Source organism: Vanacampus margaritifer, chromosome 5, assembly GCF_051991255.1.
Source record: "Vanacampus margaritifer isolate UIUO_Vmar chromosome 5, RoL_Vmar_1.0, whole genome shotgun sequence".
Classification (NCBI taxonomy): domain Eukaryota; kingdom Metazoa; phylum Chordata; class Actinopteri; order Syngnathiformes; family Syngnathidae; genus Vanacampus; species Vanacampus margaritifer.
Genome location: NC_135436.1, coordinates 11,541,450 through 11,555,889, shown reverse-complemented (window position 1 = coordinate 11,555,889; position 14,440 = coordinate 11,541,450). Strand labels below are relative to the sequence as shown.

The 14,440-nt window shown below is 40.9% G+C and overlaps 2 protein-coding genes across 5 annotated transcripts; one reads left to right on the top strand and one right to left on the bottom strand.

The window, feature by feature from the left end:
• Positions 1-74: 74 nt before the first annotated feature.
• Positions 75-9,431, top strand: LOC144051887 (uncharacterized). 3 transcript variants are annotated; one of them, XM_077565472.1, is made up of 6 exons: positions 75-264; positions 3,002-3,042; positions 5,088-5,157; positions 5,396-5,461; positions 6,449-7,261; positions 7,953-9,431. In XM_077565472.1, exons 1-6 carry the CDS (start codon positions 219-221, stop codon positions 7,982-7,984), a joined length of 1,068 nt encoding a protein of 355 aa, XP_077421598.1. In that variant the 5' UTR covers positions 75-218; the 3' UTR covers positions 7,985-9,431. The 3 variants fall into 3 exon arrangements, with proteins under 3 accessions (XP_077421598.1, XP_077421597.1, XP_077421596.1); XM_077565471.1 differs by having other exon boundaries at positions 78-264; positions 5,399-5,461; positions 6,449-7,266; XM_077565470.1 differs by having other exon boundaries at positions 80-264; positions 6,449-7,266.
• LOC144051888 (inositol-tetrakisphosphate 1-kinase-like) lies at positions 9,040-13,882 on the bottom strand. Of its 2 annotated transcripts, none has more exons than XM_077565474.1 (10): positions 13,561-13,882; positions 13,326-13,350; positions 12,718-12,840; positions 11,904-12,021; positions 11,713-11,814; positions 11,571-11,611; positions 11,328-11,493; positions 11,071-11,221; positions 9,773-9,935; positions 9,040-9,702 (listed from the first exon to the last, which is right to left on the bottom strand). In XM_077565474.1, the coding sequence occupies exons 1-9, from the start codon at positions 13,641-13,643 to the stop codon at positions 9,791-9,793; spliced, it is 954 nt and encodes a 317-aa protein (XP_077421600.1). In that variant the 5' UTR covers positions 13,644-13,882; the 3' UTR covers positions 9,040-9,702; positions 9,773-9,790. The 2 variants fall into 2 exon arrangements, with proteins under 2 accessions (XP_077421600.1, XP_077421599.1); XM_077565473.1 differs by having other exon boundaries at positions 11,071-11,138; positions 13,561-13,879.
• Positions 13,883-14,440: the final 558 nt, after the last annotated feature.

Genomic DNA, 14,440 nt, shown 5'->3' with positions numbered 1-14,440 from the left:
ACAAAGTGCAGGTGACAGTTAAAAGCTTACGGATTTGAGCAGAGCTACGTCACTTGACCTAACACCAACGCGCGCGTGCACGCCTCCGTGCACTACTCAGTTCTTCACACCACAACGAGGGTGTTACGTGTGCGTGTGTGCGTGTGTGATGACTGGCATCCACATCCAGCCCGCGGTTTGAAGGATATCTCCTGGTAGGAACATCTTTTTTGGATCCTATGGGAGTTCTGACGGCCGCAGTTTGTCTGCTGGCAGCCGTGGGAGGTCAGTCTTTTCCCGTTTTCCTTATTCTTGCCACTGTCGTACGACTGTAGCGTGAAATAATGCTGACAACGTCTGAATAGAGGCTACATCTTTCCCGTGTAACTAACTGCCTTAAATGTGCCAAGTAATCAACGCATTCGAACAAACAGGCTTATTATTACATTCATGTGTCATTTGGTATGCGCCCGTCTTTTAGCCACTCATTCGAGTACATGGAATCACATTTGCTCAAAATAGCCCAAACGCGCAGTTTAGCGTTAAGCAGGTGAGGAGAAAAAGGACACCACGTGCGCGTGACTGTAAATTAGTCTAAGGGTGTGTGCAGCCAGCCTTGGTGTGGGGTGTATATGGCAAACCCTTAGAGCATTTTCCCATAGTTTTCATATTGTCACAGTGGCGGTCCTAAAGTCGTATTCTGTGCGAAACACTCCCTAGGTCCCCCCACCGTACCACACCACCACCATCTTACACACTCACACACGATGAAAAACACAGGTATTGACAATTCCGAAGTCCGAACATCCGGGCATTTCTAATATTTCCACAATGCAAATGCTTCCTTTACAAGGTAAAAACAAACTGCATATTGTATTGCTTTAGTCTGTGACTAGCATAGAAACCGATTGTTATCGTATCCAAACGACATTTCATCACATTTTGACATGAAAAATAATCCTCACAAATCAAATTAAAACGATCCAAAGTCCAATGCTTTTAAATGAGTGGAGAGCTTTCTTTCTCCGAGTTGACCGCCATTTTGACTTGTGACGAGTCGTAGCCTACGCTCGGAATTGTCCATTACAATAATTTGGCTGTTTCCCAGCGTGCTTGCTTTCTTGTATCTTAAGGACGAAACTATTCTAAAATGTTATCTTCTAGCCTTTCTTGATGCAAAATTATCTATGATGTCCTTGTTAGACATCTGTTCCCCAACTTTGTGGTTGATGTTGCTAAGGCTTAAAGTTCCCATAAAGCAGTGCTTCTCAATTATTTTTTGTGTTGCCCCCCAACAGGAAGAAAAACATATTTCGCGCCCGCCACCCCAAACCACCCCACACATCTCTCCGCCGTGACAATAAATAGTTAGTATCTTTGGTAATAAAATTGTAAGTACACCTCTGCAGAGGAGCTAATATTTTTTGCACACTCTGACATTGAGAGCGCCACTGCCTCCTACTGTTGTAGATTTGCAATTACTCTTCTAATACGGCAAAAATATATATACTGTATATATATTTACTGGGGTCAGATTGGCTCACCCTAGCATTGCCCCCCCAAAAAACTTTCTATTTGAGAAAGACTGTTGTAAAGTGAAAATAAAAAATGTCCTCTAAATTTGTCACACCACAGTGTTGTTAACTACTTGCCAAATTTGCCGCTGAAAAAAAATGCAAGTACTGTATTTAAAATGAGGCTTCAAATTTGTGAAACTCTAATTCATGTCTTTGCTCTCAATTTTCTCAAACACTGGGCGTGTCTGTTGAAACCCACACCCCACTCCACTGTCAACTGTCAATCAAATATCACTACTATTGTGTGACGTGAAAAACGGATGGTAACTTTGTCTAGCAACTTTCTCAATGCCTACATAATCCCTACAAAATTGATCTGTGAAAATATATCAGTGACCGGATTATCTCCCACCAGGTTGTTGCGGGGCTTTGAAGAGTGAGAGAAATTCTAATTTAGTGCAATTTCTCATATAAATGCTGAATAAAAAAAAAATGTAAACGTGAAATGATATTTAAAGATATGCAATTACTGTATGTTGAATGATTTTTAGTACATGGACCTCAAGATGGATTGACATGGCTGCTATCACTGGTAAACACAAACATTAGCAGCTTTATGCTCCTTTTGCAGTGTGTCACTATAGCAATAATCAACTTGATTGACCGGCTATTGGTCAATAGTGTATTCTCTCGCCCAAAGTCAATTGGGAAATAGGCTTTGTGATTCAATTGCAATTGAGTTCATGTCTATCATATAGTACTTAAAATGCTGTTTGTGTTATAATTGACTCAGTGTGCATCAGATTCCTGTTGTTTCCATTCAAACATTTTAGTGGGCGCGATATGTACATTTCTTTTCTTTTTTTTGCCTATTGTTCAGTTGGGATTTTGCCCCATGAATTTTTCCTGGAAACACTTGATGGGTCAATATATGAACATTGCTAGGAAAAAGATTCTGCACGATTCTTGTGTATTTCTAGAATTAATGCTATCTGCAACCACGGCTTATTGAAATTAGTCAATGCTAATGTTTACTGCATAGTAAAAAACAACAAACTGTCTTTTCTTATTTATATATTGGTGAATTGTAAACATGTTTTCTTTTTCTTTTTTAATCCATGTAAATAGAGGAAAACATACCGTCCAAGCATACAGTGACATTTAGCTTGCAGGGTAGTGCTGCAGTGCTTAGGTTACCTTTAATGATATAATGGCAGTAAGGGATTTGAGACAGATTTAGCCCCGGATGGAAACTAAACTACCTGTAGGCTTGTGCCCCTGGGAATAGTGTGTGTGCATGTGTGTGTTATTGTGAGTGTGCGAGCGCGAGAGAGATGTAAGCTTCTTTGCTGTGTCTCTTCACCAAGGGAACAGTGTTGAGCTGATAACGAGTCCTTCCTCTCTGGCGCAGCATCAAATGCTGCTTGTTTTTCTTCTTGTGTATTGTCATTGTGGCAGAAATGTAAAATGTGATTACTCTCATTCTCTTTTTGTTGTTGCGCTAGTGGGATGTCGGCCAGTAATCTCACCCCTCAATAATGCAAAGGTCAGGAATTAGTTTATTATTACATTATTTTTTCTTCTCAGTGATACAGTCCCTTCCAAAAGTATTGGGACGACAAGATCAATTCCTTTGTTTGTGTTTCACACTGAAGACATTTGGGATTCAGATCAAAAGATGATCAGACAAAAGTTAAGAATTCCAACTTTTATTTCATGTATTTACATCTGGATGTATAAAAAAAAAAACTCAGGACAGAAGAGCACCTTTTGTTTGGAACCCGCCCACTTTTCAAATCAGCAAATGACGCTCAGGTGTTGCCTTTTAGATTGTCTGCTTAAATATTAGACAATGCTTTGGGTTTCACTTGTGAAAACTGTATTTGCTGTTAAGTAAACATGAAGACCAGAAAGCTCTCTATAGGAGAGAAAGAAACCAAAAAACCAATCAATACTATTGGGGGCATAGCCAATACAGCAATTTGGAATGTCCTGAAAAAGAACGACACTACTGCTGTACTGAGCAACTGACATCGAATAGGTCAAGGCCAAGGGTATAAACAGCAGTTGATGACAGAAACATTGTGAGATCGCAGTGAAAGTTTCACAATCCACTGTTTGAAGCTTCATTTGATCAGCTAAACGAATGTGAAGGCCAGATCGGATTTTGTGAAGAAACACAGGGACGAGCCACAAAATGTTGGTAAGTTTTATGGACAGATGAGACCAAGATGAATTTCTACCAACGTGATGGAAAGGCCGAGTTCTAGAGAAAGAAAGGAGCTCATCTGTGAAGCATGGTGGAGGTGCTTGGGCTTGCATGGCTGTTTCTGGAACGGGCTCGTGAGTTTTTATTTTTGATGTAGCTCATGATGGTAGCAACAGAATGAATTCTGAAGTCTACCAAACCATTTTGGCTGGCAATTTACAGAAAAATGCTTCCAAACTAATCAGGACAAGCTTCAGCATGCAACAAGAGAATGACCCCAAAACACAATGCCAACACAACAAAGGACTTCATTAGGTGGAAAAACTGGAAGGCCCGAAGACTGGCCAAGTGAATCACGGGACCTTGTTTGTTTTATTCATTTTTTTGTCTTTCGGAAACATTATTACAGGTTACATCGATCACATCACATCATTTGCAACATTGACCTCCGAAAGAAGAGCTGACGGGTAGAAGCCATGGCTCATTAATAACCCATCCCCATCGATTCTTACATTGATTATGAAGGTCATTGATTCATATCGTTATCAATCCCAGACTTAAGTCTGCACACTCCTCGCTCAGTTCATCCTGAGTAAAGTCTGTGTATAAGTTGCAGATAGTCCCAAACATTTGGAATTGGTCAATCGGTTCCCGGACGCCACCAACAGGCCCTCCCAACCAGGCGAGCAGCCAAGGCGAGCGCATGCTCCTTCACCAGTAGCGTCTTCGCTGACCTTGGATCAGCTTTCACACCTTGTGGCTTCCAGAAGAGTCGATCGGCTTGCGATCTAGTCAGCTCTTTTTCCGCCAGGCATATTGCAACAATGTAGTTAAAAATCCCAATGTAAAAATCAACAAAATAGATAGAAGTCACGTGCAAGTGCAGGTGCAAGTACAGATGCGTCCTTCCTCGACTGATGTGTCCTTGATTTTGTGCCTTAATTCTAAAGAACATGCATTTTTACCTCTTGAGGAGGAGATTGAAGGGAGAAACACCGAGAAACTAACAGGAACTGAAATAGGCTGCAGTAAAGGCCTGGAAAATCATTTCAAATGAAGAATGCAACAGTCTGGTGAGATCAATCAGTCGCAGGATTGATGCAGTTATTGCAAGTTAGGGTTATTCAACCAAATATTAAACTTTCAGTTAATTTAATACAGTAATGTCTGTTCCAATACTTTTGCTCGCTTGAAAAGTGGGTGGCTTCAAACCAGTTTTTAACACATCTAGATATACTCTAAAATAAAAGTTTGAATGTTGCCATTCATGATCATCAAACAAAGGAATTGATTTTGCCATGCCAATACTTTTGGAGAGCGAGGACTGTAGTACTGAATATTCCAAATGTTCATTGACAATTCTTTTTGTGCTTTGTCTCAAGGTTGAATGTATTATTCAAGAAACGCTGAATGGAGATGGGTCACAACCTGAGTGTGGCCCTCAGCTAGCAGGTGAGATCAGTAATAGTCAGTCACATCATGCATTATCACCAACATTTGCTACAATTTGTCAACAATATTCATATACTACATCATTCGTATCTATCCGAAAATAAGCACGCCCTACGTTTTGAATTTGAGGTTGCGCTACATTGAATTGCTGGCGACAACAACAACAAGTTTGCTGTGATGCCATTGTCGGTTTATGATTTTGATTATGTGGAGTAAATTAGTGTCTAATTTTCTGCAGCGGAACTTGATGAAGTGCAACGACACCAGGGTCTGCTCGGGGAGCTGCAGAGGCTGGCGGATGATGGTACGCAGTGTTTCACACATTACTAGTGTTTGTCCTTTCTCAATCACATATACAGTGAACACTCACTTATAGCAGTGAATTCCTTCCTGACCTATCTGCAATAAGGAGACCATGTAAAAAAACAAAACAATTTTCTTTAAAAAAAAAAAAAAAGAAAGAAAGAAAAGTTTTACCTCTCCCACAAGCACATTTAAACGTACTAAAACACACTTACCAGTCATTTCAATGGCTCGGGTGATACGGGCAAGTAGGATCATGCAGTACCACCGTCGAACACTCGGGGCGCTTGCACAGTTAAGGTCAAAGTGTGTTTGCGTCATGCCGTTAGTCGCTCCATGGTTATGTTTACTGTAAAACTGACCAATAAACTCAGGGCTCCCCAGACTATCAATAGTCAAAAACATTTTTGGAAAAAAACCCAAACATTTTAATTTATAAATTTTCGTTTTATGTGCGACTTTTACCTAGATTTTATTGTTTTAACATTTTTATTATTGTAGCACTTTGAGATCTCTTGTAGATGTAAAGTGCGTTACAAATAAAATGAATACTATTATTAAACAAAAAAAAAGAATACAACATTTTATAGTTAAACAACAAAATGATAAACAAAGACATATAACAGTACCACCATGGATGTAATGGAAATTAAAATATATGTCACGGTAATTATAAATGTTCCAATAACTGCCACTTTTACACATACAGAGCAGCAACACATGCAAACACAGCCTACCTAATTACTCCAAGGCTTTAATCTCTGTGCTCTATGGGAACAATAAATATTACCGGAGCATAGTTGGGAATTGACTCGGGTCCACCTTAACATGTATACAGTAAAAAGCCAGAAAAACAATTGCTTAAAAATCAGAGATTTCGCAGAGGCACAGAAGATGAACTGTGATATAGCGGGGGTTTACTGTAATAATATTGCTACAACTAGTGTGTGCAAATTGAAATGAAGTATGTTGTTGCCGATCTTTGCAGAGAGAGAGCGGTACGAGTACAATCTAGCTGATGAAGAGGATGATTTGGAGTCGAAGGATGAAGACGGCGATGCGGCCAAAGCAACAGTGGAAGATGACACCAAGAAGAGGGAGCTGGATGAGCCAAAGATAGATGATACGGGGATCCATGATGAAGAGGAGAGAGCTAAGGAGCTCGAGGAGCTGCTGGCCGAAGAGATCAGCAAGAAGGAAAAGGAGGAAACAAATGACGAGGAGCTCAAAGAGCTGCTCAGAGAGTTGAAGAAAAAGCGTTATGAGATGAAGGAAAGCGGGAGCCCAAAAAGTGGTCAGGATGAGGACGACACCAAGCAAAAGATGGCAAGAGACAAAGAGGAAGTCCAGCAGCAGAATGTTGCCGATCAGAGGAAGGATGAGTTAGAACTGAGTGTGGAGAAGGAGAAGGTGGAGAAGGAGCTGAAGGAGCTGACCAGCAAGAATGACCCAGAGGAGGAGAAGGCGAGGAAGGAGAAGCAGGAGGAGTTGGACGAGCTGGTCAAGAAGATGCAACGAGTGCAGGACGAGGCGCGAGTGCAGAAGAGGGACGATGGCGCGGACGAGGAGGAGGAGGAGGTTGACGAACGAGAAGGTGACAATGGCGGAGGTGATGTTGAGGTGAAGGAGCCGCAGCAGAAGAGAGTGATGGAGAAAGCCAGCGACGAGGCCACTCGCCAGTTTGAGAGGGAGAGGTTGAAGGATCAGGAGGAGGATGACGATCCACGTGGGGAGGATGAGGATGATGAGTACGTCGGAGAGGATGAAGATGAGGGCGAAGGCGGCTTGGGAGATGATGAAGGCGAGGTTTGTCAAAGAAATGAGATGGTGTTATTTTAAGTTAAAATTGTTGGTCATAAACATCCACAGTCCGGGTTTCATGTCATAAAATGCACACATTGCCCAACGCTCATAATACAAGCGGTAGCAAATCTTAGTAAAAAAAAAATAAAAAACCAACGTTTTGCTGAGATTAGTTTTAAGTTGATTACAAAAATAAGTTGACTCAAGTTTACCATTTTAAGACATCCTCCACACAGACACTTGGCTACATAATCGTCCATTGTCCTTCATGACCTTTTCAGTGTATTTAGCACCCTCTATTGGTGGAAAGTTGACACTACAGTCAGTGAGATTCTCATTTTGAGGGGCACGTCTGATCGGATGTCGCCAGACTCGCTACAGTGATAAGGTTGTCATAGTTTTTACACCGAGTGCCACATTGTAATGTGACTGTGTGTGGAAAAGAAATGGCAGTAAGGCAGAGCCAATTATTTGCGCCACTGAATCTCCTTTATCAAAATTGGCCACCACGTCGCTCCACCCGAGTACAATATCTTCTCGTCAGTTAGTAGTCAAGTGCTGCATGTTATTATCAAAAACTGTTTGTGCTAAATGTTTCGATTGCAATTTGAGAGGACTGTAAGTTGAAACCTTCCACTGCTGTCTGCATAAGGTAACTGGGTGCCGTTTTCTCTCCTTTCCATCTGCAGGAGCTGCTGGAGATCGAAGCCCAGTTACGTGAAGTTGCCGCAGAGCTGAGAGAGCTGCGGAGAGGATGAACACCCACCCACACACACGCTCACAGTAGCCCTTTGGTTGTATTCTCATTCACACATTCAGCTCCACTGATTCCCATTATCAGCCTCGGTGTCCCTTATTTGGATGCAACATTATTTTTGTTTTTATCGGAAACTGTTTTTTCATTAGTGTCAATGCAATGCTGATTTTAGTTTCGGAGCTCTATGATAAGTGGGCTTGTCACCTTAAACTGTAAATGTTTAGTAGACAGGTGGAATAAGTTGCGAACTGCCACAAAAGCAAGCATTCAGCACTTTTATTTAAATGCCAATAGAAATTTCACGCACACTTTCACACAGCATTTTAAGTGCTGAGTCATCAAAACAGAACTGATTCTCTATAAGCAATTTGTGTGTATCAATATCCGTTTTGTGCAATAATCAATAGCTATATGTAAAGTGTTATGACTGTTATATATTGCTACCCAAGGGTAAGTCATTTATTCTTTCAAGAAAAGATTGATTCATTAGGCTCGTGTACTGTTAAAATCAGACTGTTTGTGACGAACAAGGGCGACACGAAAAAAAACACACAACCGGATCTTGTATGCTGAAACGTATGTCAGGTGTCGAGTTGCATATGGTAGTATAGATGGGAAATGATGAGCTTACAAGGTCGCGATGTGTCACTTGCGGTTCAGACAGCTTTGCACTCTTAACAAGCCAAGGACGATCAGGCAGGGACGAGGAAGACACTAAAGCCATTTTGTTGTCTTTTGGTAAGACTAACGCTGAAAATAACCGTTGTAATCGCTCGGTGGTGTTACATCACATTTGCAGTGGTTGCTGTCTTGACTTCTTTGTGCTAGTGTAAATATCATTGCGCCAAGGTCATACAAAGTAAAAGGCAAAAGCGCCCCCAAGAGGACACTGCGTCAAATTGCACAAGATACACATTTAACAGGGTTACCAAGAGACTCAATAAATCTGCAATAATACAATGCACACTGCGGCACACATGAATGCAATAATGAATATTGAAAAAAAGTAAGTAAGCCAATACAGCAGGTATTTTAATACATCATTAAAGTACACATATAGTACTCATTTATTAAAAATATATAATCTTTTTTCTATACAGTCAAGAATTACAGTCTTATATGAAAACACGCAAATAATACACTAATAATAATAGTATGATTCATTCCAAAGATGATTGTTTATTTCACAAGAACTAAAGAACTGTTACTGTACTTTCAAGTTGTTTTTGTACATACGTGTAAGATGTATCAACCAGCAAGATAGAGGAAGGGTACGTCTGAGGGAGGCGATATTGAAGACATTTCAAATGGTTAAAAAATCAAACATATTTGTAATATTACTAGCCATAGAGTGCTGTATTTTGTGCCTGCCGTGTCTTCTATGCTACTCAATAAAAGTCATTGAAAGTCACTTGCTGCCTAATTGTTTATATTGTGATTAGAATAACTTCATAGCACAAAATATATTTCCGGATTGACTAATCCAGATATTTTTATCTTAATGAAATGACTACAGTAATTAAAGTTTTGCATTGTGCGTTTTGACCCGAGGTGTGTCAGATCTCAAGTCTCCCCTTTGTGTTTGGTCATCTCAGGAGAGTCAGAAGAAGCAGCTTGTTTGTCCAACACTGACTCAATGTGGCTGAGCAGAGAGGAGAAAAACTGGGGCACACCCTCATAACCTGACAAGAGACAACAACACTTGACTGTGTCTGTTGGCTGTGTCTGGTGTGTGAATGTGACAGTGCTTACCTGGAAAGATGTTGATGTCTATGACAGTGATGGTGTATGTGTGTATATTGATGATGACATCCACACCAAACAGGGCCATGCCGAGCTGAACGCGCAGCTCTCTGACCAGGGCGGCAAGAGCCTCCGTGCTGGGAGGGGGCAGGCAGGGCATTTTCTCATCCAGCTTGGAAAAGGGAGACACGTTTTTAGGTGCATTTCAGACAGGTGCCACTTTTTCATAAATATCGCATGATGTTGATGATCGCATCGAGTTGCAAAATCCGTAATTGCAGAATTGTATATAGAGAAAGTTACGGACGCCATTTTGTTACCATGCTGAAAACGGAGTTGACCAAACTCTCTCTCTATATGGCTCTGAGTAATTGCAGCTAATAGTGCCCCCTAGAGGGGAAGTCAAATCAAACATTTCCACAACAACAAGTCTAAACACTTGTGATTAAGCAGCTAAATCCAATGTCATAATATCCATCTCAGGGGCGGCCATTTTGCCACGTGCTGTGGACTGAAAAATCACATCACAGCTGCTCAAGGCGCATGTAACGAGCAATTGCGGCTCAGGTTCTGAAAACAGGTGAGCCGTGATTGGTCATTACCTGAGCAACTATAATGTCATTTTCAGTCCACAGTAAGTGGCAAAATGGCGGCCCCCAGATGGATAAAAACTGTTGGATTTTGCTGCATAGAATATAGGGGTGTTAAAAAAAATCAATTTGGCAATATATCGTGATATTACAGCGCGCAATTCTCGAATCGATTCGATATGCGGCCGAATCGATTTTTAAACATCAATTTTTTATGAGAATATTCAACAAAACGTCTTACTTAGGGTTAGGATTCAGACATTAATCATGGAAGAAAGTTATATTAATGGAACATTAAGCCTTAATATTTTAGTTCAGTGCTGTTCAAACATGAAACAGACTGCAATCTGTTTGTTAAATACAGTAGCTCAGTTATAAGCCTGAATTTTCAGATAAATACATTTTCATACAAATCTTACTGTGTACATGTACTAGTTTACTGATTAGTATTTTCTAAATTTGAGTTAAAAAAAAACAGAATCAATTAATAGATTCGTATTGGGATTAATCGAATCGAATCGTGACCTATGAATCGTGATACGAATCGAATCGCCAGGTACTAGGCAATTCACACCCCTAATAGAATATATTGTAAGAAAATCTTTGTGTCAACTTCCCTTTTAATGAGTATTTAATTGAAAATGATTTTTTTTTTTTAACTGAAAGATCATTTGAAATCATGCATGGATTTTCATTTAAAAATACACAATACTCAACAGCTGTGAGATCAGAGCTTGACTCTGGTTTGGACACTTGCTGACTGTTAAAGAAGATGGTCTTTCTTTCTGCGGGCACAGAGAAACCACAGCTGGAGTGTGCGCAGGAAACAAACAGCAAAGATAGCATAAGCAGATCAGTTGAACGGGATCTGGGTTAGGGTAAGGATAGCAAAGGGTTCAATGAGGCTTCACAACGAGACTGGATAGAAAAGTAAAATCAGACAGGAAGTGGGCACATTGCATTTTCTGACTGACCACATGGTCCAGTTGGGAAGTTCTTGAGTGAGGGTCTTTCCACACAAAAGTGTCTTTCGCCCACAACAAACACCTTGTGCAGGACAGCTCCATGGTTGACAAAACTCTGGAGGACACATGGAGGATGGATCTCCGCCAGACTTGCTGCACTAAAGATCAGCGACATCTACGCATCGAGCAAATAGATGAAGCACAACTACAGAGGGGAAAAAAACCTGACCCCTATAAGATGGCTGCACTTACCTCATGAGAAAGAGAACCATGTGCCACTCTGGTTTTACAAACTGTCCAACAGGGAACACATTGAGTGAGTCATTTTAAAGCTTTTGTTTCATAACAATAATGAGTATCTAAAAAGCTTTTGAGAGTGAGGTAGAAAACTGACTGAGAGGGAAGCTCAGGTTCTGAGTCATCACTTTCTGCTGAATGGAAGGCATGTCACTTGCACTGTGGACCTCAAGGTATGGAGGACTGCAAATGTGCCAGTCTGTCAAGCAAAACAAACAAAGTCTTCACATCACAATGTGGTGTTTACTGTACTAATTGCACTTTTATTATTGGTAGTAAACGTGAGACCTCGGAGTGAATTGTGCAGCTTGCTCATGATCCGGTAAGAGGCAAAGCGGTCTAGAATTTGGGTCATGGCAGGCAGGGGATCCAGAAGAACTGTCCTGCTGTGAGCGGACACATAGCTCTGGAACATAACACAAGCAGCTCATGTCACTTTCACGCCCATCAGGCAGCTACATTGCTGCTTGTTTGTAGTCATGTAGGTAAGCTAGCAACCATTGTTAGCGAACTTTCAAAGTAGAAATATGATGAGATGTAAAACTTGAAATGAGTAGTTCTCGATCCCGTCCATCAATCTGCCGTGACAACGTCGTGCGTGCTCGCTCCTAGTTGCGCATGCGCACTTCCGAGTATTTGTAGCATGTAGCCGCTGAGCTTCGGACTCAGCCATTCGTCGTTGTAGCTCCACCGATCTCACCGCGTACTTTGGTAGGGGTTTCTCCCGGTCGAGCAGGAGAGCTGGTTGGATGGTCTTCCGCATTTAAAAAAAAAGTGATAAACGGACGTTTGGCTTCTACTTTTCGCTAAAATTTACATACCGTGTACACACAAACTTATCCCCCCTTTTTTTCTTAAAGTAGAAGTCAACCTTAAATATTTATTGACTTTAATATGTTATAGTGACCTCACTAGTCTAAACATTCATTGTTCATTTATTTCAGGCAGCGATCAAAATCAACAATTTCTCCAGACAATACTCAACTAAACCTAGCCTGAAAAGGAGTGGGAGGACTTCACCTTTAAGCATTCCTCAACTTTCCCAGTCTTTTGTTGCCCCAGACATAGCATAAAAAAAATATTTGTATTTTTTTTGCTCCACCTGAAAGTTGACCAGGAGCTGCTTTGATTTGCTGTCATGCTCCGCCTCCACGATGACATCAGACAGCTTGTGAACTATGACATCGAAAGGTCCCTGTGGCCCAAGCGGCTGAGTAAGATCAATCTGAAGAAGAAAAAATAAAACATTTGATTATTTATTCATCATTTGCCTTGAGTCTTCCAGATTGTAAGAGAGGCTCGTCACAGGATTTATTGCACATTTAAACACGTTTGTTAAATAAAACGAGAAAACACCACAAATACACATAATGCCGCCTACCGGCTACCATTTTTGTACCACAATTACGGGTCTTTCTTTCATGACACCAACACAAGGAAAATGCACAGAAAGCTAATAGGAGGAGGTGGCTGCAGGTGGCTGTGACATGGATTACAAAAATTGCAGACATCTGTATATGACACATGCGTGAAGTCAACGTTAACACAGCACAATGCAAGCTGGTGTGCATGTGTTTAGGAAATCAAGACAAATCTATACATGCACGCGCACACACACAGGCAAATATGAAAGTCCTGCATTCATCACAAATCTGCAAAGTGATCAATTATGCCCCTGACTTTGTATTTGCATAAGACAAAAACAATTACCTCCACCACCTCCACTCCATGGTTCCTGGTTGAACAAAATGAATTGTTTTATATTCTATTCAAGAGTAACTTTACTGTTATACATGACAAAGACAAAACTGGAATATCCGTTCATGAATTACACTCATTACAGTAGCTAATTACATTTTGCTCAGTCTCTGTTATTAAGGCCCTGCTCTGAATGGACAAAATAACAACAGCATGATAATAAAAAGACAAACATCATGCAACTTACGCACAGAGCTCTGCAAAGGCGTCCAGATTCATCCTCCTGCGTTTCTTATCACTGAGGCAGAAGCCCACTCTGCGGCGCGACATTCGGCTTGCTTCTCTTGCGACCCGCTGACAGCAGACATAGACAAAAGGGCGGAAAACCCACGCTCTTGTCCGTCAACCCCCGCCCCACCGGCTCCTACATCTCACTTCATCTCAAGAGTGACATCTTGAAACAATTCATCTGACTTAATGACAAACAACAGAGGTAATTTTACCTGTGCACCCTCTTTCCAGATGGTCGATCTGCGTCGTGAAGCAGTGGTTAGCGACAGCTTTACAGTTCTGAGGTTCAAGATTTGAAGCATTACTCCCAATCCCTAATATCAGTAACTTAGGCTACTAATCATTAACTACTAAACCTGTGCTGAGGAAATAGGTAACGTCCAATCATGGCTCACCTGTTTTCTGGGTTTGGCCAGCAAAATGACTCATGATTGGTCGTTACCTATTTCCTCAGCACAGGTGATGTCATCTTCAGTCAACAGCAAGTGGCAAAATTGTTTTTAAAGTAGTGCTGTCAAAGTTGAAGCGTTAACTGATTAAACTGTTAATCACAAAAAAATATTGTATTAATGAAATCGATTCTCATAAGAATCACAAATCTTATTTAGTACGATTCAGAATCGATTTTAAAAGTCCCAAAATCGATTTTATTTAAATAATTTTATACTGTCTTGCCTTTGTCTGTGTGTGCCTTTATTTGGAGCGCTGTTCATGTTGTACCCGATTTGGCCACTGAGGGGCAGTGTGGTTCCACGCGGTCTAATACACTGTTAAGTTGTAGCCGCATTAGAGAGTAGAAGGAAAAAGTCACGATCAAGTTATTCCAATAAGAATTT

Bases quoted from the DNA above. Each gene is read 5' to 3' on its own strand.
- LOC144051887 (XM_077565470.1), top strand. From the start codon at position 219: ATGGGAGTTCTGACGGCCGCAGTTTGTCTGCTGGCAGCCGTGGGAG. The intron at 3,043-5,087 runs GTCAGGAATTAG...CTTTGTCTCAAG, and splicing joins CACCCCTCAATAATGCAAAG to GTTGAATGTATTATTCAAGA. The intron at 7,267-7,952 runs GTTTGTCAAAGA...TTCCATCTGCAG, and splicing joins TGGGAGATGATGAAGGCGAG to GAGCTGCTGGAGATCGAAGC.
- LOC144051888 (XM_077565473.1), bottom strand. From the start codon at position 13,643: ATGTCGCGCCGCAGAGTGGGCTTCTGCCTCAGTGATAAGAAACGCAGG. The intron at 11,815-11,903 runs GTCTCACGTTTA...TTTGCTTGACAG, and splicing joins GCTGCACAATTCACTCCGAG to ACTGGCACATTTGCAGTCCT. The intron at 11,139-11,327 runs GTCAGTCAGAAA...CTGTGCCCGCAG, and splicing joins CTTCCCAACTGGACCATGTG to AAAGAAAGACCATCTTCTTT.